Genomic DNA, 22,657 nt, shown 5'->3' with positions numbered 1-22,657 from the left:
TAGCTGGGAAGATGCAGACGGGGTTGGGAAGAGGCAGAGAAGAACGCAGAACTTGAGTCCAACTTCCTGGCAAGGCAGACTTACGAGAAAGAAGAGTTCAAACTATCAAGTCCATCAGGGTAGAGCAGAGCGAGAAAGCCAAAATGAGCCTTGACCTCTGAGATCAGGCTCCTCGAGGGAACATTCTAGAATGTGGATCTTGGCGAGATGCCCTGAGATCGGGAGGGGAACGGGAGGAAGAACCCTCCACAGAGCATGTCAGGCGCAGTTGGTGGGTGGGCCAGGAAATGCTGGGTTCTGAATAGGAACAAAATATATTTCCATCATGAGTGGAAGGGCTAAATAAATTATTGAATACCAGAATAAGATATTATGTAACCATTACCAAATGCTGATTAGAAAGACTGTAGTAATCAGAGAAAAATGCTCAACTATTGCTAAGTATATACGTTTATGTACGTAGAGTATATATCATGTATATGTATATATTTATATGCATATATAAAAATATATCTAAGTACTTACTACATGTATATGAAACTATATATATATACTTACACATATATATTCATGGTATGTACTTACATATATGTATATGTGTATATACATATGTATACATGTATATGATAGCAGCTATGGCATATGCATAGGAAAAATATTTGGAGGAACCATATCAAAATGCTAATAATTGAGTAGGAAGGTAATGATGATTTGCCTTTTTTCTCTATTTGTGAAATTTTATTTAATGTGCAGGTTTTAAACTTTTATGTTTAAAAACTTGGATGTGAGGACAAAAAGAAAATTAGGCACATTTATCTAAATGTTATAGTGCTACTCTTCCAGAAATTTGTTTCTTAAGAATAAAATATGTGTGTCTTAGGCAGCGAGCCATATTTTCAGCCTCCTAAATCCTTTCCTCTAAATATCAACTGATGAGATTCCAGAGAAAGAATGTTCCTTCCTTGGACTACTTTTGGCTCTTTGGGAATAACTGTAACTCTTTCCTGACATGGGAGATCACTTAGGGGACAAAACTCAAAAACCTTGTTTATGGAATACACTCTAATGGTCAGCAATTACCTGGGTCCTTTCCAAAGGTTCTCACTTGCTCCCAAGGTAAACCTTACACACGCATCATATAAAGCAATACAAAAGAAAGGGAAATGCTACAAATATAAGTACTATTATACTTATCACATTATATATTTTCTCATTTTTATTAGGAACTTCTTGACAGAATGGGAGACATTTTAGTTCCTCAATTGACCAGAGCACAAGTTGATCTTTGGTTTTGTAAATTCTAGAGCTATGATCAGAATCAATTAAAATATATGCCAGGGGCTTCCCTGGTGGCGTAGTGGTTGCGCGTCCGCCTGCCGATGCAGGGGAACCGGGTTCGCGCCCCGGTCTGGGAAGATCCCACATGCCGCGGAGCGGCTGGGCCCGTGAGCCATGGCAGCTGAGCCTGCGCGTCCGGAGCCTGTGCTCCGCAACGGGAGAGGCCACAACAGAGGGAGGCCCGCATACCACAAAAAAAAATAAAAATAAAAAATAAAAAAATAAAATAAAATATATGCCAAATTGACCACATGATTATCAATACCAACTATCAGGCCTGCCAAAGACCTCCCATGAATTCTCTGAATCCAATCAATTCAGGCAAATATTTAGAATAACATCCTTAGTAATCAAAGATTAATTTTGAATTTAATTAAAAAAAATTTTTTAAGTTCCTCTAAACAGTTGGGGAAATATGAATGTGAACTAGGTATTAGATAAGATGACAATGCATTTATTGTACATGGAAAGGTGGAGATCCTTGACTTTAAAAATCAAGTGGCAAAATAGCAAGTAAGGTATAATCTCATTATAGGGACAAAAATATATATAAGCATAATTAGAAGGGGATCCGAAAGGATATACAATGATGGGTTGGCAGGAATCATCTCTGGATAATAAAAATAGTGTTTTTATATTTTTATTTTTTTTGCTTATTTGTATTTTTTATTTTTTAGGCCATGCCGCACGGCATGTGGAATCTTAGTTCCCAGACCAGGGATCCATCCCTCGCCCCCTGTATTGGGAGCGCAGAGTGGACTGGACTGCCAGGGAAGTTCCCTTATTTGTATTTTAAAAATTTTCTATAATACACAAATACTGTGTAAAAGAATATTTTCAATTATAAAAAAGCTCCCTTCTGTTTTAAAAATAGACCTCTGCATTTCCTGGTTCTGGCTACGTACAATATTCAGAATAAAATGTCAGACCCATAGAAAGCCAGAAATGTGGGAAGCATCCTCTTAAGTAAAGAACATAAATTTAAAAAGAAAATCTCATGGGAAAAAGTTGCTTTTGCAAGATTACCTGCCCAAGTTTGCCAGTTCAAAGCTTTAACACATTTTGCATAATTTTTTGATAAATAAATAGATTTTAGGGTTATTTACCAAAACCAGGTTCATACTCTGATCATTTTGATGTTACCCATCATTAGTCACACTCTCCCAACAAAATTCTCCAGGCTGCACCTCTATATCCTAGTATCTGTGTATAGCATTCCCTTTAAAATATAACAGCTAGACGAACTAGTGATATTTAAGACATTTTTTTATATTTTGGTAACCTTGAAATATTCATCTATTACAGTTAAAAATAAAGGTAAATTATTCATTGACCACTTCAGCTGTAATGATTCCAAAGCAGCTGTTATTTATCTGGGCAATGGTCCTCAAATTAAAATAATTCTCTGAATCAGCTCTGGGTTTCATGCTGCTACTCCTTATATTTCACAGATAGGTTGTAGCAGCTCCAAAAAACCACTGTGGGCCAACGAGTAAATAACCATTTTCAAAAGTGTAATTATATACTGTATTTATATTATAGTCAGAAATATGATGATCAGGTAAATTATTAAAAGTGACAGGTCTGAAACTAAACAAAATGACTCTCAAGGAAACAAAAGGCACTTTTATACTACCTTTCAAGCAGTATACCTATGTGTAGAGAATGTTATCCTTTTTTCTTAGCCCCAAAAGAAAGAATCAAAGAAATAAATAATTATATAGCTCCCCTCTATCCTCCAAATTAAAGGTCTACACCTAGAAAAAATTAAAATAAAATTGACTGTACCAATCCTAAATACCCCTTCTTGTACATTGATAAAGGATTTCCTTGCTTTTAATGACTCTTACTGTTTTATGAGATTTAAAAACCAGAACACAGAAAGCCTTGTGTGTTTTTCAGAGTGGGGTGGGGAATTTGGGGGAAGCACATGATTGGCTTTCCTTCAGGACTCTGCTGCATCTTTGAATTCTATCCATATTAAAAATAAATGGGTCAGTGGATTCTGGATCTGCCATGGCAGCCTATTCCTCCTACTAATTATAGCTAAAAACTCTGACAAAAATATGTGGAGAAAAAAACTACCTGAGGACTGTGAAAGTAAACAAAAGCAGATGGATTTGGGGGGATGGGTGTGTTTTCCATTTTTTTCTTTTCTCATGCAGCTTTATCCTAAGAACAGATCCCAGTTTCAAAGCAATGCGTGCCATAGGCAGCTAAAATTCCAATAGAAAACATGTCTTTCTAGACAGAGGAACAAGGAAATGATCACTCTGTGGGGTGGAGTGAGTGGGAGAAATCCCAGAGGGGAAAAAACTAGAGAAAGGGGTCCCCTAATTCTGTGTATGAATCCTTGGTTCAGTCTAACATCTGAGCCAAGCATGCAAGGTACAGACTCAAACCAATACAGCAAAGGCGTTGAGAGTTTAAATGAGATATGAACCACCTACCTAAGTGTCAGACTAACCCCTGAACTATGCAGGTATAGGACAGACCCAAAGCAGTACAACAAAGGCTTATATGATTGAACTCAGAGTTAAACCACTGCCCACAAAGGTGAGAAGAACTTAGGGTCAGAGCCTAACCGGGTTGATGGCCTGCTAAAGCAAAAACATCAACATTCTCCTGAGGATTATGAAAGGACTCAGAACATATGCAGTATTACATTGATATGTTCAGGATACAATCTGAAATTACCTGACAACCAAAGAAATAGGAAAATGTGACCCGTTCTCAAGGGACAAACAATCAACAGATGCCAACCTCAAGATGACCTACATGTTGAAACTATCAAACAAAGACTTAAAGCAGCTACTATAACTATGCTCCATGAGGAAAACACATTTGAGGTGAATGAACAGATAGAAATTCTCAGTAGAGAAATAGAAACTATACACACACACACACACACACACACACACACAAACACACACACACACCCCTAAACAAAAACAAGCAAACAAAAAAAAATCCAGCTGGAAACTTTAAGACTGAAAAATATAATATCTGAAATTTTTTTTAAAACTCACTACATGGGCTCAATAGTAGAACATAGATAGCAAAGGAAAACGAAGATAGAGCAATAGAAATTATCTAAACTGAAGAGAAGAGAGAAAATATTGGAAAAAAGGTTTCCAGATCTTTAGGACAATATCAAAAACTCTAGGATTGGAATTCTACAAAACAATTACTAAACTAATAAATGAATTTAGCAGTTTAATGTTAATATACAATATCAACTGTATTCTTATATACCACTAGCAGACAACTAGAAAGTAAGATTTTCAAAACTTCTATTTAATCACCAAAAATCAAAAAATGTATAGAATAAATCTAACAAAAAATGACCAAGACCTTTACACTAAAAACGATAAAACATTGCTGAAGAAAATTAAAGAATACCTAAATAAATGGAAAGATATGGCATACTCATGGATTGAAAGACTCATAATTTTTAAGATGGCAGTATCTCTATAGTGAACTATACTCCATGTGATACAAATAAAAGTTTCAGCAGGGTTTTGTTTTGTTTTGTTTTGTTGTAGAAAGTGGTAAGCTGATTCTAAAATTTACATAATAATGTAAAGGATCAAGAATAATCAAAGGAGTTAAGAAGAAGGAGAATGAGAAAGCAAAGTTGGAGGACTTGCCCTACCCGATTTCAATAATTACTGTAAAGCTACAAAAATCAAGGCAATTGGTATTGGTGAAAAAATAGGCATATAGATAAATGAAAAAGAATAGAATCCAGAGGGGCTTCCCTGGTGGTGCAGTGCTGGGGCTTCTCTGGTGGCGCAGTGGCTAAGAATCCACCTGCCAATGCAGGGAACATGGGTTCAAGCCCTGGTCCGGGAAGATCCCACATGCCGCGGAGCATCTAAGCCCGTGCACCACAACTACTGAGCCTGTGCTCTACAGCCTGTGAGCCACAACTACTCAGCCGGAGTCCCACAACTACTGAAGCCCACGAGCCACAACTACTGAAGGCCACGCGCCTAGAGCCCGTGCTCTGCAACAAGAGAAGCCACCGCAATGAGAAGGTCGCGCACTGCAACGAAGAGTAGCTCCCACTTGCCACAACTAGAGAAAGCCCGTGTGCACAGCAACGAAGACCCAATACAGCCAATAAATAAATAAATAAATAAATTTATTTAAAAAGAGGAATAGAATCCAGAAATATATATATATATTAATTTTTTTTTTTTTTTTTTTTACAAAGGTGCCAATTCAGAAGTGAAAGTCATTTCAGTGAATAGTGCTAGACCAACTGAATATCTGTTTGGAAAAATTGAACATCTGTCCTTACTTCTCATCATACCCCAAAATTAACTCAAAATAGGTCATTGACCTACATGTAAACCTAAAACCATAATACTTCTAGAAGAAAGCATAGGAGAAGATCTCTGCAACCTTGGATTAGGCAAAAGTTTCTTAGATGGGACACCAAAATCACAAACTGTAAATGAAAAAATAGAAAACTGGACTTGATCAAAATTAAAAATGCTTGTTCTTCATAAGGCACCATTAAGAAAGTGAAAAGGCAAGCTACAGACTAGGAGAAAATACAATATATATCAGAGGACTTTTACATGAAATTAAAAAAAAAAAAAAAAACTCTTACAACGTAATAATAAGAAGCCCAACAACCCATGGACAAACTATGTGAACAGATACTTCACCAAAGAAGATAGACAGATGGCCAATAAGCACATGAAAAGATGTTCAACATCATTAGTCATCAAGGAAATTCAAATTAAAACCACAACAGGATACCATTATACATCCATTAAATTGGCTAAAACTGAAAAGACTGAGCATGCCAAATGATAGTGAGGATATGGAGCAACCAAAACTCTCGTATGTTACTTGTAAAAATGTAAAATAGTACAATCCGTTTGGAATATATCTTTGCAGTTAAACATATGCCTACCATAAGACCAACGCATTCCATTTACCCAAGGGAAACAAAGACATCTGTCCACACAAAGACCTGTGCATGAATGTTCTTCACTGTTTTATTTGTAATAGCCCCAAACTGGAAATAACCCGAATGTCCATCAACAAGTAAATGGGATAAACAAATCATTATTTATCTGTACAGAAGAATACAACTCAGCAATAAAAAAGGAATGAACTATTGAGACATGAAGCAACATAGACAAACCTAAAAATCATTATGCAGAATGAAAAATTCAGGCAAAAAAGAGTACACACTGTTTAATTCCATTTATATAGAATTCTATAAAATACATAGTAATCTATAGTGACAGAAAGCAGATCAGTGGTTTTCTGGGGAAAGGGGTGGAGGCAGAGATGGAATACAAAGATCTCAAGGAAAGTTTTGAGAATGATGGAAATGTTCATTATTATTGATTGTGGTGATTACACGGGTATATAAGTATATCAAAACTGATCCAATTGTGAAGTTCAAGTATGTGCATTTTATCATACTTCAGTTGTACCTCAATAATATTGTACCAAAAATAAGAGGGGGAAAGGAGAATCCAACTTATTGGCAAAGGCAATGGGTAGCGCTATGGTTTCTGTTTCCAGCCTTTTGATGGATAGACAACCTAATCATTTCACTGTAAAACACTTGGAAATGATAGGTAAACTATATATATATATATATATATATATATATATATATATATATATTTGCAGTACGCAGGCCTCTCACTGTTGTGGCCTCTCCCATTGCGGAGCACAGGCTCCGGACGCGCAGGCCCAGGGGCCATGGCTCACGGGCCCAGCCGCTCCGCTGCACGTGGGATCCTCCCGGACCGGGGCACGAACCCGCGTCCCCTGCATCGGCAGGCGGACCCCCAACCACTGCGCCACCAGGGAAGCCCGATGGGTAAACTATTAACAAACATCCTCGTTAAGTGTATATTGACTTCACTAGAAATGAACCCAAGTTTGGTCTACCTTTTTGGAGAGTAGAGGGAGAAGTTTCTGGTCCCTAAAGCAAGGCACACAAGGACAAGGACTTGGCTCTCCGAGGGTAGGATTTGGGACTGAGACTTCCCCATATTCCTACAGGCACAGAAGCACTATACCCTCAGTGAAGGGTTGGTCCAAGAAAAGAAAATCCACTTCTTGGCCCAGGATGAAAATAAGGAAGCTCTTCCACCTTGGGAAAGGTCTCCTCTGAAAACATGTAACTTCCATGTGGATTTAGGATTTGAATTTATACTACCTCTGTAGTCAGGTAACCTCAAAGCAGAGAAATGAACTTAAAAGTGGTCCAGCCTGGAAATGTCCCTGAGGCACCTGGCAGAAAAAAAGACAAAGCTCCTCAGTATGGCAAAAGTCTTAATCAAGCCTCACAGGATTCCTGCGATAATACCCCACTGAAGTGACCTCACAATACAAAATAACAAAATACATGAGAAAACTAGAAAGGCAATATGTGTGCAAAAGTATAGCACTCAGGTAACACTTTTGTTGCTAAATATAAGAATTTTTCTAAGCAGAGCAAAAAAGTAGCCCCATAAAATCTGGTGCCTTTTTCCTCTGGTGCCTATTTTCCAAGGACATACTTGGAACCCCATTACAAAGACAGAATTATATTCACGAAATGAAGGAAGCAAGTTACAGAATGATACATATAAACTGAGACTTGGTTTTGAAGAAAAAATATAAAGGTTATATATTTGTGCATATAACAGAGTATGGAAATACATACACCAACATTACTGAAGAGTAGGATTTGAAGAGGATTGAGAGAGAAGAGTGTAAACACCTGTGTAAATATCTGATATCTTTTTCTTTTCTGACAATGAGTATTTGTAATTTATTTAAATAAAGGAAAATATTTTAAAGAGCCATTTTATTTGAAACAACAATAGCAGGTATTTTGTCATTGAAAATAATGCACAAAAGCCAATTTTCCAAGTGCAGTACAACTGCTAGCTACAGGGAAGTCAAGCAATAGACAGAGGTGGACAAACCCAAAGTTCTTTGAAAAATCCTGTTTTTCATGCTTCTCTTCCTTTGGCATTCTGTCACCTATCATGTAATTATTCAGAAGCTGGTTTTCAGGAAGCGTCCCCTTCTGAGAATAATGCTTATTGAGAACAACTTGGACATGATTCAAGAACTGACTGCAGGTCCCAGTTGCCTTACACAATAAACTTTATAACTTGCCCCCAAAGAGATTGGATCACACCATTAGAAAACATGGAGAGATCATCCCCTTGTTTGTGCTTGGCTTAGATTTAATCAGGTAACCGAATAAATTCTAGTCAAAGAAGAATGACTGCATATAAAAACATATGAATACGAAAAGACTAGCAACTCAACATTTTCAAAAATTGCCCAAGATGTCTTGTTAAAAAAAAAGATGTCTTGTTGAAAAAAAAGTCTTATCTTTATAAGATAAAGATAAGATACAGTTTTATAGAAGAAATAATTTGCTATAGTTTCAAAGTTAAAAGCCTTCTTAGAGATAAGAGGGATATAAAATATAGGAAAAGAGACCATTTCCAAGACAGAATAAAAAAATGGATAGTTAAGGGATTTTTGTTGCATTGCAGTTTAGCATGTGAAAGAATCATTTTAATGGAGTACATCTCATAATAAATACATGAATTATGAGACTGAGCTGATTCCAGAGTCTCCTTTTAATGAAATGTATCCTCCCACTGACCAAATTTGGGGCATGTTGAGCATCAACAAGAACAATAACCGTAAGTGACTGTAAAGAATCAAATGAATAAAAATCCACGAATCCATCATATTTTTCTTAATTTTTTTTTTTTGCGGACCGCGGGCCTCCCACTGTTGTGGCCTCTCCCGTTGCGGAGCACAGGCTCCGGACGCGCAGGCTCAGCGGCCATGGCTCACGGGCCCAGCCGCTCCGCGGCATGTGGGACCTTCCCAGACCGGGGCACGAACCCGCATCCCCTGCATCGGCAGGCGGACTCTCAACCACTGCGCCACCAGGGAAGCCCCATCATGATATTTTAAAAAGAGAAAGTGGGAAAAAAATAACAAGGAAAGCTCTTTTTTGTAGAATGTCAGCTAGTAAAAGAAGAAAAGATACTTAGAAAACCATTTTGCATCCCCAAGGCAATAACTGATTCAGGCAAAGATCAGCAAACTAAAGCCAGTAAGTGGAAGGTTATGAAGAACAGGATATCCACACACACTACCAAAGAGTCACCCACAAACACTAACCATTTGCAAAGAGGAAAAACAAAACCTTTACAGTGGAGAAAATTCTGCTCACCGACTTGACTCTTAAAGGGATCACTCTTAAATTCAGTAATAGTAGGGCAACCTGATATTCTGTTTCTTGATGTGAAGCAATAAAACACGCAAGATCACTAGTGAAATCTTCTTGCCAAGAATGTTTAACCTGAATCCAATCAAGCCTTCACAGTTTACAGGAAATAGAGGGACTAGAAGATGTTAGAAGACAACATAAAGAAACAACCAAATTCAGAATGTGGGCCCTTCTACAAGACAACTGCTCCGACTTTAAAAACCCAATGGCATTTGAAAAAAATATGGAGAGGCTATTCCAGACTTAAAAGACTAGGGATCTATAACCAAATGCAACGTATAACATTGACTGAATCCTGGTTGGGAGGAGCAGGGAAGCTGCTACTAAAACGTTCTTGAAACAAATTGGGAAATTTGAATAGAGATTAAATTTTTGATGATAATATTGTCAATTTTCCTTAGGTGTGATCATGGTGTTGTGATTATATAGGAGAATCTCCTTCTTCTTCGGAAATACGTACTTAAATTTTTAGAGATGAAATATCATGATGCCTGAAATTTACTTTAAAATAATGTAGTAGCGTGGTGGGGAGAGGGAGGATTGCCAAAATCTGTCTTTGACCCACAAAACCAGCAATATGGTTTAATCTAATATATATCAATACATAAAGAGTGTTAAAGCAAGCACGGCAAAATGTTAACAACTGTTGAATCTAGGTGGTGGCTGTATAGGTGTTTATTGTACTATCCTTTCGACTTTTCCATGTTGAAAATTTTTCATACTTAGAAGTTGAGGGAGAGAGGGAAGTCTTCTCAGAAATATTTTCCTTAGAAGAGATCTATCAAATGTACCTTAAATTTTAAAGAAGCACCTTAACCATTCTAAAGAAGTAGCTTGCTTTTCCTCATTTGTTTATTCACCATCCATTCCAATACTCCTGAAATCTGCCTTAATTATTATTGCAAATAATATTCTAATGCTAGAATATAAATCCCACAATAATCAGCACAAGACTTATAGGTGTAAACATCTGGTTTTATACCCAAATAACAAACTTAACAGCAGTAAAACAAATCGTTTATTACAGCATATAATGTGTTATATTAAATTTACACAAAGATATATAAAAACACATACTGTTTATATCATACAGTCATTTAACATCAACAGGAATATCAAAACAAATACTACTCATGCACAAAACATGCATATACGGGTCTAAAAAAAGGAATTTTACACAATACTGCTTACCAAAAAAAAATTTTTTTTTTTTTTAAAAGCCCTTCCAAACAGGGTCAGTGGTCCAATCTGGACTGGATTGCACTAATACGTTTGGGCTAATGCTTAGGTGGCACAGTGCTCCGTGAGCAGTTCTGAGCTTGGAGCCGTACCCAAGGGTTATTTCACTAGGAGTGAATTTCTCTGTCCCCGATGACCAAAATGTTATCACAAAGGCAAGTCTCCAAGGGAGGAGTGGTTGGATCTGCTGCAAATTAGGGAGGAGGAGAAAGGCATCAATGTTGGGTAAATGGCCCTAGAAGAGGTTACTGTAACCAGGGCCTAGGCACCAAGTGTGGCAAAGGTTTTAGTGAATCCTTTTAAGGTATTACCAGCCTCCCTATCCAGGTCACCTCTCTGGATGTAGGGTCTGGTCTTCAAGTTCTGAGTCCAGTAAACCAAACAGTTCTGAGGAGAATACAGAACGGGGATACATCTGAGAAAAGAAGAGTATATAAAAAACTACAGAAAACCATGACTGCCCCTTGTATCTACCTCACACAATTGTATGTGATACCCCCAACAGGAAAACCCTCATGGAGACGCTGCCCTAAAGAACCAAAGAAGCAAATGTATGTCCTAAAATTCCATCCACCTGACCTCCAGATCAAAAGGTCTCATCCCATTAACACTTGAACATCAAAACCTGTGCCTTCACAGACGCTCACAAAATGTCAAATAAAAACCATCTGAAACCGCAAAAGTCACTATCACCACCATTAGAAACTCAATATTCACTTCTAACCAGCAAAGACATTCTTTACCTTCCACTAAAGGCACTAGTGTCCATACTTGACGAAGATGAGACATAATTCACCTCGGTTTTATCTAAAGCAAAGGAAAGCATTCCACGGGATTATTACGCACAAAATAGTAAGACGCCGCCGTTTCTTCGGGAACTAGAAAAACCCCACTTTCTACACCAAGGACGTTACTCAAACGGTCGTCATCAGTTTCAAAGAGCCAGACCGAAAGCGCAGGATTTTCTTCTTGAGGTTGTGTGAAGCCTTAATTTTGACGAAGGTTTTGGTGGGGTTGTGGCGAAGGTCCGGGGCCGGGACCGTCTGCAGAGGGAGAGTCTGGACAAACTGGGACCAAATCAAGCCTCCGCTCTCCTCGGAGTCGCTGGTGCTGGTGCTGTCGCCCACGAACTCGCCCTCGCTCACGCTGGACTCGCTGTCGCCGAAGCAGTTCGTGGTGTAGTTGCTGCGCTCGTCCTCGCTGGTGTCCAGCACGGTGGAGTGGAACAGGGACTCGCACTCGGCCGAGTACTCGGAGTCGCTGGCCGCGTAGGCGTAGGGGCTGGCGTAGGGCAGCGGCCCGGCCGCGAACAGCCCCGCGGGCTCCCGGCGGCCCCGCCGCGCGCGCCGCAGCGCCTCCTCGTAGGACACCTCGGCGGCCGACCTCCACCTCCGCGAGTCGGTGCGCTTGTGCTTGGGCTTGGCCACCACCGCCTCCCGGCCGTGGCCGTGCCCCCGGCTCCCCGCCCTGTGGCCCGCCCCCAGCGGCCGGCTGAGCGGTCCCGCGTCGGGCTGGCCGCCCCCGCCCCGCCGCCCCTTGGCCGGGGCTCTCCGGAGTTTCTTATTTGTATCCGCGTCATCGGGGAACCGACACTTCTTGCCGGCCGCCCGGCCTTTCTCCCTCACGGCGGGCAGCGCGCTCTCCGGCCCGTGGACAGCCGGGGCCCGGGGCTTCAGGGCGGAGCCCCTCGGGGCGGCCGCGGGCCGCGTACCCCGGGGCGGCCTGACGCCGGGCGGCTGCGCCAGGACCGGCGGCGCCTTCCCCAGAGGCCCTTCCTCCAGGCTCTGAGAAGAAGAGCCCTCGCTTCTGAAATCCAGGGCAGGCCGCTCTTCCACCGGGAAAGCGGGAGACAGCAGAGCCGAAGCGGCGGGAGGGGGCGCCGCCGTAGGGAGAGCCGGCGGGCAGTTTTTCTGTGGCACCTTTTTCAGTGGCTGGACCACCTTGTTCTCTTGCATCGAGGCGGGGACCCTCCCAGGGCTCTCTTTTGGGGAGGCAGCTGGGATCTGCCCACTTTCCTTAGGAGACTCCCCTGCCCCAGCAGGGGGACACCTAGCAAGTTCCTGGGAGGCTGGCTTGGCATTTTTGGGCAGATGCTTACCTGGAAGTTCAGTGGCAGCGCCTGGGGAGATGCCCTCAGGCGCGGGCAACCTCTTGCTTTCCAGTGGTTCTGGCTTTGATTCTTTTGACCACTGTTTCAGTGGGGACAACGTCCCATTGTCCAAAGAGGGGATCCCGCCAGAGGGCAAAGGCACCTGTTTCGAATTCTTAAGGTTCCCACCGTTGCCCTGTGAGACGGCCGCAGTCACTCTGACACAAACGCTCCCATTCCTCAGAAGCCCCTTGGTGGGGTCAGCGTTCACACTGGTTCTCGGCTTGTTGGTCCTTACAGGGTGCGTTTTTTTCTGGACCAGGCTCAGAATGTAACCATCCATTTTCTTACTCGATGAAGGATGGGGAGCAGACCACAAACCGCTTGGAGAGGGTAAGGAAGTGTCCGTCTTGACGGCATCCAGCTCAGATCCGACACAGATGTCGTTGGCATGACTACCGAGCCTCTCGTCTTCCCTCAGGGGACTGCCGGTCAGGCATAGGAGAAACATTGGGCTCTGCACGGCCACAGCATGAAGCGGGCTGGGGTAGCGATACACATCATTCCCGTTTTTAGACACCAGATCACACTGGTACTTGGGATTCACATCTGCAATGACACCAAGGGAATTAGACTGTGATGTGGAGGGGGAATGGCCTACTGCCTCTGAGGCCTGGTCTTCCCAGTGGCCTTCTTTATATTCCAACCATCCTATGAGATATGAAAAACATTTAAAGGTACACTCTGAAGAAATGAATTGGTCAGTACCATCTCGACTCTGGCCAGTTTCTACGAAGACAAATTCATGGGTACAGGGAGAATGCCAAAGAATCAACAAATACTCCACAAGCTATTCTACTATTTCACATACAGTTCGCACTACTGGGTGACGGAAAAAATAATTAACAAAGGAATTTTTAACAAGCTATAACTCTGAAGGAAAAATATTCAGTCATTAAAAATGCTTTCAAACTATTGAATAATATGGGGAAAACACTTTAAAGTGGAGTGAAAATCATAATAACAGGCTATTGATTATGGTTTTATTAAGACTGGATATATGCAAAGAAAAAAGTCTGAAATGAAGCACGCCAAGATGCTAATAGAGCACTAGCATCTCAGTGTGGTGGGAAAGCAAGTAATGTTTACTTTCTTCTTTATTTTCTATTTTCTAAATTTTCAGTAAATATGTACTGCATTATTACTGGAAAAATAAATGTTTTTTGAGTCGTTCTTTCTCTAGGCCACTCTCCCTTCTGTATTCTATTCCTGGTTTCCCTTTAAAATACTTCAGATAAACTATACTCTCTATGGGCTTCCTCCTCATTTTAAATTTTTTAGACCTAATTCTTTTTTTTTTTTTTTTTTTTTTTTTTTGCGGTACGCGGGCCTCTCACTGTTGTGGCCTCTCCCGCTGCGGAGCATAGCCTCCGGACGCCACGCAGGCTCAGCGGCCATGGCTCACAGGCCCAGCCGCTCCACGGCATGTGGGATCTTCCCGGACCGGGGCACCAACCCGTGTCCCCTGCATCGGCAGGCGGACTCTCAACCACTGAGCCACCAGGGAAGACCTTAGACCTAATTCTTAATGACATGTGTTCTAGTATAACTGTCAAATGAAAGGTCAGGGTAACTAATCAAATTTCAATAGAGACTAATTAAATTTAAATAATAATCACCCTATGTTTTCAATAGTGACACTAAAAAATAAAGTACAATATTTTAGGAGGGAATTATTGATGATGTTTTAAAAGACTGAGTAGTATTAATGAATAAATTTCCCACATCTCAAAAATGTAGATGCCAAAATACAATGACATCAAGCTTTCTTGCTTAATTAAATGATTTTGCGCTCGTCTTGGCATACATTATAAATATCAAATCCCTTGAATGAACTTTAGTTAGAGAAAACCAAAGTTTTTGTCACTATTTAATTTGTTGTCCATTATAATTGTTTATTCACTCAAATATTGAAAACCCACTACATGCTAGGTTCTATGTTAATTGTTAACTTAAGGGAAAGCTCCATGAATTCCAATGATAATTAGCAGTTGGCAGGGGGCGGGGAAGGGGGGAGAAATACAGTCTAGACCCAAAAATGATATGATTCATTTGTAAACAAAAGGTTATTGTAAAATAAAAGTGCCATGTCCCCAATCCCACCTCCACTGCCGATAAATAGCTTGTTGTAAGAAGGGGAAACCTCTCAAGCTAATATCCTTGCCCATCACTCCTCACTACCCCAAGGCCTATCCTTGTCTTACTTTAAGCCACATTTACCTACACGACATCTTTCATCTCTTTTTCCTCCATAAAGTTAAGGAACAAGACAGGCATCCCAGCCGGCAAGGGCCAGCCCAACTGTCTCAATTATGTGAAGATGTGGCATTTGGGATGGCAGGAGTCTGTCTTTAAGGAAAACCTATACCAAAGTACCTTTAATAGGTTTATAAAATTTCCCTCTGAAACCAGATCTGCAGAGTGAAAGAGAGCAATTACCAATGAACTTGAGGCCCAGATACTCTAGATAACACAGATTTGTGCTTCACCAAATGTTTGCTGCTAACAACACACACTGTACAAAGACATCAGCCAATTAGCAGCCTCAGTTGTTTAGTGTTATGTTTGCATTGCCTGGACCTCAGAAATTCAACCTTTTACCCAAGTGGACAACACATACAAACCAAGGGTTTGTATGTGACTTGTGCCAGGACCCACAACTCCTCTAACTTCCATATTTTCTCTGATCTTCTGAGGAATCGTACTAAAGCAGAACTAAGGAAGGTGTCCCGAGTTTCAGCAACAACTCTGCCATTCAGCCAATGAGAAGCCTCTGACAAAGGCATATAAAACCAAATTCCTCCTCTGTTTGTTGAGAAGGTTGAACACAACAATTTCTGGATTCCCTTGGTGTGGTGGAAAAACATGGACCTGGCAGATAGTCCTGAGCTTGAACCCTGCCTCTGTCACTTACTCTCTACATAACCTTAAGCAACTTACCTAACCTAACCTCAGCAGGCCTCATTTTTCTGACACATAAAATGGAGCTAACAACACTTGCACCCTGCAGAACTATCGGGAGGATTCAAAGCAGATAAATGTATGCAGAGCACACAGCAGTGTGTGACACATAGTGGAAATGCAGAAACTCTTCCTGTACCAACAATGGCATGATCCTCTCTAGAGGTCACTGCAAGAATAGCCCAAAATGGGGAACATGGTCTAGGGGATCTCACCCTATCCACCTGCTAAAAGGAGAGCTGCCATCATGCAAGGCGTTCTGGAGAACACGGAGGGGCCACTGCTACCAGAAGTGCCAAGCAGTGGCACTTTCTCTTAGCCAGGCTGACAGATATATTTAACTTAATGTAAGCTTTAGCTTTAAATGATTAAAAGAAGAAGAAAACAGATCCAAAGTAATTTTGAAAAGAAAATGCAAACAACTGAACAGCAAAAGCTCAAAAACAGAGCTCAAGACCTATAATATTGGGACAGCATTTCTAAAAATAAGCTATCTTGCTATCATCAGAATATAAAGCCAGGTGATACCCAAAGAGGACTGGAATAGTGGTGATCTTGATTCTAGATGCAACTATGGCACTAAATGCAGAAAGCTGATGAAATTCTCTGAGCCTTTGTTTTTCATCAGTAGAAGCTAGACAACCTTTAAAGACCTTTGACCCCTTCCAATTAAAATGTCTATCAATTGTAAAACGTCTTACCTGCAGATTTGGGGCAACCATCTGAGATAGTCAAGGTTGCCTCCAAGGGGCTGCAAAAACAGGTGCTGGAATGACAACTGGATAAACACTCACTAAAGACGGAGTTCGAGGAATTGGAAAGGGATCCCGAAGCCCCATCACTCAGTTCATAAAACCCTACAAACAAAAAACACCATTTGGGATTAAGATCATATCAAGCAATAACACACATTTGTGCCTAAAAGGAAAAAGGGGTAATCACGTGGAAAAGGTAGGAAAGGGAGAATATGAGAGGGAGGGGCACCAATTTTGGTTCACTAGATTTAGTGTCCCGACTTTATGGTTTCATTTCCAGCAATCTTTGGAAAAAGGCAAAAAGCCCATAACTATGGGTATGTTTCAAAGCTGAGAGTACCCTCACTCTCAAACTGACCTTACTCCTAGACCCCACCTTTAAAGATGTGCAAGGAAAGAGACTTAGATCTGTCAAACTTCAACTTTTTCACGAACATTTCAGAAAGAATAACTTGAAGAGAAAAACAAATCTATTTAAGTAGCCAAATGGTTTAAAAGAAAAAAAGAACAAACTTTTGAAGTGGTCTCAGGAAGTTGAAGTGTGACTAATTTTCTAGCCCAGTTCTGACTTTCTCAAGTTTCAAAGGAGGAGCACTCTTCCAGAAATCTGAATAGAAGCTTTTATTTTTAAACTCAGGAGACTTCAGTGAGATCAATCTCATTATTAAAAATTCTGTTGTCTAACAAACTTATCTACAAAACAGAAACAGCCTCACAGACATAGAGAACAGACTTGTGGCTGCCAAGGGGGAGGGGAGTGGGGGAAGGATGGATTGGGAATTTGGGATTAGCAAACGCTAACTAATATACAGAGGATGGATAAACAACAAGGTCCTACTGTATAGCACAGGGAACTATATTCAATATCCTGTGATAAACCATAATGGAAAAGAATATGAAAAAGCATGTATATATACATGTAACTGAATCACTTTGCTGTACAGTAGAAATTAACAAAACATTATAAATCAACTATACTTCAACACAACAAATTTTTAAAAAAATTTGTTTCCTGATTTTGTTCCCCCTCTTATGCAACTGAACGGCAGACTTCTCTTGTTTTGTTTCGTTTTATTCTCTCTGCACTGGAAACAAACTCCACTGCCATTTGCAGGTCTGGGAATGCTACGCACAGGAGGCCAAGGCAGAACTCATGACCACAGAATTCCTCCTTGGGCCCCGACACTCACCTGAGCTGGGGCGGCTGTCTGTCTCCAGGTGCTCCTCAGATGTCTTTTCCACATCCAGTCTCAGGTCACTTATCTGCTTGTCGAGTTCCTGCAACTGGTTCAACAAACCAGCATCTCTTCTCCTCAAACAATTCTGATTAGGAAGAAAGGGAGAAAGGAAAAACAAACACATTTTGGTGACAAAGAACCAGAAAGTCTGGCTCTAAGTATTCAAATTACCATCTGAAGAGTTCCCTAAATCTTCCAAAACCAAAATTTTTACTGGATGACCTGAAATAAATAAAAACTTCAAGAATATGTCCCACGTTGAATTCCACTTTCTCACATTTTGTGGTGATATAGTTTCTTCATAAAAACAAGACTTGATTTTAGTTTAAACTAATATATATATATATATAAAAACTTACTTTTTATAGGTTGTATGAGCAAAACCCACTGAGATTTTTCAAAAAACCTCTGTGTACAGCCAGTTTTTTTACAGAACAGTACTTCACTGTAGACTCTTTAATTTGTCAGAGTATAACAGATTTCCTACAATACACTATAATCTTACTTAGGTGAGATTTTCTGGCCAAATGTCCTGCAGAGTTTTGTTTTCTATTAGTTGCTTTGTGGGGTTTAATCAGTCTTAGGGCCTTTGAAAGTGAGAGACTAATACTAATAGCCAGTGCCAAGTATAATGTGAGCTGGCAGAATCCAAAACCCTCAAGGGAAGGTCCATCAAGATTTGAACTCAGCTCGGGTTTCCAAAGGTGACAGACCGTAGTGCTAACTCACACCGCCACCTAGTGCTTCCTATTGCTGGGGAAGCAAAAAAACAAAACTCAAAAGGCATCTGGTTCAAATCACAAATGCCAAGTCTACAAATGAAAACAGTACCACAAACACTGAGTGGACGGGAATTCTCCTGACATGCTGCCTTGCTCCCCTCCAGGGGTCAACAGGAATGCACCACTCACAGTTGTGAGATTCATGAAGACAAGAAGGTGCTATTGTATAAGACAATGCCCACAATGTCAATGACAGGCATAAGCAGCAAGAACTGGCTCAAATCAGTGTCTGCTACCAAAAAACACAGCAAAATGCCAAAACAGAGGTATTGCACAAACCACCATATACATGTTGTACATCCTTACAAAACAGATGCATATGAATCTACCCCTCCTGTCTGTTCTTTGACTTAAAAAGCTTGGAGACATAACATGCTTGTTTGTTAGAATGAGTTCAGAAAAAATGAACCAAACAAGTCAAATCACTTTGATGCTCAAAAAAAGAGACAAATTATCTGAAAAGAGATAATACAAGAAAACACTTGACAAATAACCACACAGCATCACTCCGTTGGTAATCGTAGGAGGGACATTATCTAGCATGCGTCTAGTTTCAGATAGTATCACATGGTCAGATAAGGATTTTTTTTTTTCTCCTGTTTTCAAAACTACATTTTTGAGGTCACCGAAACAAAGCTGCCGCCATTACTCTGAGGCTGGGTCAAAAGCTGTTCCATCAATACATTAAGCGCCGAAGTTCTTTTTCTTCCCCATTAATGAAGACGGCAGAAAACGTCTGAGACGCTGACACAAATCCAATGATAAATGCTCCCTGAGAGCAGGTTTTTCTCTTCGCCCACTTCCACCTCAAGTCACAGCGAGCAGTACGTGTAAAATATGAGGGGAGGGGGCACTTTCTCCAGCCAAATTTCCATCATTTGCAGCGGTTTTAGCCGCCTTTATACAAAAGGGCTTCTTTATTAAATTAAGCAGCAGCCCCGGCAAAAGCTGGCAGGCTGGGGAAAGCCTTGGGAGGGGCAGGTTCCCCGCGGCCGCTTCCGTGTAATCGTAAAATTCGGCATTGGACAGTCAACCGCACCACAAGCCCCCTCCTCGGCTTTTGTCCCCTCTCGGCGGGAGGACATGAAGTCAAGAAGCTACCCAAAGAAATGCTATTTTAAATGGGGCTTTGCAAACCTTCGGGGAGAGGGCACGCTTTCGTCTAACTGGAGAGTTTGAAGGTAACAACCAGGAGACTCCAAGAATTCCAAAGGCAGAGCAGGAGGGGAGAGCGGCCTCCCCCGCCCGGCCGTCCGCGCGGGGTTGCCAGCCCCTCACCTGACACAAAGCGGGCACACGCCGGGATCGCGTGGGCGTCGGCAGCCCACGCGCCGCAGGCGCCCTCGGGAACCCGGGTCAGGGGGGCACCGGGCGGGGGTCCCGGGAAGCCAAAGGATTTCCCCAGTCAGAGGCACCGCAGCGCCCACCGCAGGCCACCTGCCCGACCCCCGGCCCGTCTTCAGGGAGGGCCGTGCCCCACCTCCGGGCACGACCTACCAATTGCTTCCGCAGCAGCAAGATGTTCTCCTCCAAGAACTTCTCCTCCAGGCGGCTGCGCTGCGCCGCCTCCCCCGGCAGCTCCCCGGCGCGGGCTGCAGCTGCCCCCGCGCCCCCAGAGCTGCGCAGGGCGCCCCGGACCAGCAGCTCCTGGCGCTGGCGCAGGTACTCCAGCTCCGCCAGCCCGGCCAGCGTGGCCTCCTGCCGCTCGCGGGTGCGCTGCCGCTCCGTGTCCGCCTCGCCCTTCTCCCGCCAGCGCCCCTCGGGCTCCGCCGTGCGCTGCTCGCCCCGGACCGGCGCCGGCGGCTCCAACTCCCTCGCCGTCCCGGCCGGACTCGGTTTCATGGCCCCCAACCCTGCAGCGCGCACCCGTCCCCGCAGCCGGGCCGCCCGGGCGGAGGAGCGGGCGCTAGGGCTGCGGCCGCGGACTCATGCCTCCCGGCGGCCGGGCCGCGGCGGCAGGGCGGAGACCCGGAGCGCTCGGAACCCGCGTGCGCTGCCGCTGGCTGCGGCCGTCCGGGACCGGGCGGCGCCGTCCGCTGTCGCCACGCGTCCCTCGCCGCGGCCCCGCAGCTGATAACGCCCTGCCCGGCGCTACGTCACGCGCGGCGGCCCGGCGAACCCCCGCCCGGCGCCCGCCTCCCCGCGCCGGCCCCTCGGCTGCGAGGCCCGCTCCCCCCCGGCTTCCCCCTCTAGTGTCAGGGGCGCCGCTCACGCTCGGCGCCGGCCTCCTCCTCGCCGGGCCCTCCCCGCTCCTCCCTCTCTCCTCCTCCGCTCTTCCCGCGGGCCTCCTCGCCCCCTTTTCGGGTTTACAGCACCCAGTTTTTGCCTCGCTCCTTATTGGTTCTTTTCCCTCGCACAAAGCAAGGGGCGAGCACCTCGAGCCCCAGCATCCTGTTACAGTCGGCCTCGCAGGCAGGGTCCGCGAAGGGACGCGTCAGTTGGGCTCCCCAGAGAACTTTCTGAAACTCGACCGAGTTGAAGCACACAACGTTAACCCTTTCCCCACCCGTCCACTGTTCGTACCCACTCAGGCTGATTTAGGTTTCTTTCACCTTACCCAGCAAGGTACTGCGAATGTATTCAAAGACCATTTCTTGGGTTTGGCTTTTTGGACTCCAAGTTGTAAAGGCAGGCACTACAAGGCACAGTGCAACGTTGTCCTAAAACTGTTTCACTCTTAGTTTTGTTGCTGTTGTTTTAATCTTTTCACGGAAGGCATTTATCAATAAATTTAGGCAGGAGGATGTCGCTCTACAGCAAGCGGTTGCATCAGTTCTTTTGCAAGCGCCGGGTTTAGTGAGTCCGCGCGCCTGCGCGCTTTGGTTTTTGTTTGAGTTTTTTATTGTTGTTATTTAGTCTGCGAGCAGAGTCAGAGGACTCTGAAACCAGACTGCCTGAATCTGAATCCCCTTTCCAGCCAAGACTAGCTGTGCAGGTAAGTAACTTCACCTCTCTGTGCCTCCGTTTCCCCAACGGTAAAGTGGAGCTACTAACAGAAGGAGCCTGTTGTAAGAATTATAATAATATACAGTATAGGGGCTTCCCTGGTGGCGCAGTGGTTGAGAATCCGCCTGCCGATGCAGGGGACGCGGGTTCGAGCCCTGGTCCGGGAAGATCCCACATGCCGCGGAGCGGCTGGGCCCGTGAGCCATGGCCGCTCAGCCAGTGCGTCCGGAGCCTGTGCTCCGCAACGGGAGAGGCCACAACAGTGAGAGGCCCGCGTACCACACACACACACACACACACACACACACACACACACACACACAAAATAATAATAATAATATACAGTATATAATATATATGGGAGTAGGGGTGTTTACAACGTGGCAGGCACATACATAGTAAAGGTTATATGAGTTGTATCTTATTTTTTTTCCTCCAGAGGGACTAATAAACTTTTCCCCTGAAGTAGCACTTGTGGTATGGTCATCTCTGCTTGGGACACTGGTCACAGGGAATTTCAGTGGGATAGGGGTCTGGAAATGCCACCAGCTGGCTTGTCTAGGGAAAAGTACCATATCTCTTTTAAACAGCAGTACATCCAAGAGCCTCAGAAATTGAATCCAGCAAGTCGCAATTTGCTGAAGTTCAGGCAAAGTGTTGTGTGAAGGAGTGCATCCTATATCATTATTTCAGACTCTTACACCTTTACCCAGCTGCTTAGCCCTGCTAAGAATTCTCCATTTCTCAGAACCCTCTGCGTAGTCCAACCTTCTTCCCTCCAAGATCAGTTCAGTTCTCTCCTCTGAACTCCTGTTAACTGCATGAATATTTGATTCTTACCAAATGCTATTTGTATGGTTATTTTCATGGGTATGTACACTTACATCTATGTACGTAGGTGTTTATGTGTATCCCGTCTCTCCAAGTACATTATTAAAGTTCCCTGAAGGCAGTGATTG

At 43.1% G+C, this 22,657-nt stretch overlaps 1 protein-coding gene across 3 annotated transcripts; it reads right to left on the bottom strand.

Moving 5' to 3' along the window:
* Nucleotides 1-8,094: 8,094 nt before the first annotated feature.
* DACT1 (dishevelled binding antagonist of beta catenin 1) lies at nucleotides 8,095-21,354 on the bottom strand. Of its 3 annotated transcripts, none has more exons than XM_055088473.1 (4): nucleotides 21,310-21,354; nucleotides 17,923-18,055; nucleotides 16,679-16,834; nucleotides 8,095-13,565 (listed from the first exon to the last, which is right to left on the bottom strand). In XM_055088473.1, the coding sequence occupies exon 4, from the start codon at nucleotides 13,465-13,467 to the stop codon at nucleotides 11,782-11,784; it is 1,686 nt and encodes a 561-aa protein (XP_054944448.1). In that variant the 5' UTR covers nucleotides 13,468-13,565; nucleotides 16,679-16,834; nucleotides 17,923-18,055; nucleotides 21,310-21,354; the 3' UTR covers nucleotides 8,095-11,781. The 3 variants fall into 3 exon arrangements, with proteins under 3 accessions (XP_054944448.1, XP_023972629.1, XP_023972631.1); XM_024116861.3 differs by lacking the exon at nucleotides 21,310-21,354 and adding an exon at nucleotides 20,250-20,594; XM_024116863.3 differs by lacking the exon at nucleotides 21,310-21,354 and adding an exon at nucleotides 19,890-19,967.
* Between the last annotated feature and the right edge of the window lie 1,303 nt (nucleotides 21,355-22,657).

Source organism: Physeter macrocephalus, chromosome 11, assembly GCF_002837175.3.
Source record: "Physeter macrocephalus isolate SW-GA chromosome 11, ASM283717v5, whole genome shotgun sequence".
Lineage (NCBI taxonomy): Eukaryota > Metazoa > Chordata > Mammalia > Artiodactyla > Physeteridae > Physeter > Physeter macrocephalus.
This window is presented reverse-complemented; position numbering and strand designations above follow the sequence as displayed.

Excerpts from the sequence above, each read along its gene's own strand:
- DACT1 (XM_024116861.3), bottom strand. The coding sequence starts at position 20,594 with ATGAAACCGAGTCCGGCCGGGACGGCGAGGGAGTTGGAGCCGCCGGCG. Across the intron at positions 18,056-20,249 it reads TGCTGCTGCGGAAGCAATTG|AATTGTTTGAGGAGAAGAGA; the intron begins GTAGGTCGTGCC and ends CTTCCTAATCAG. Across the intron at positions 16,835-17,922 it reads AGACAGCCGCCCCAGCTCAG|GGTTTTATGAACTGAGTGAT; the intron begins GTGAGTGTCGGG and ends TTTTGTTTGTAG.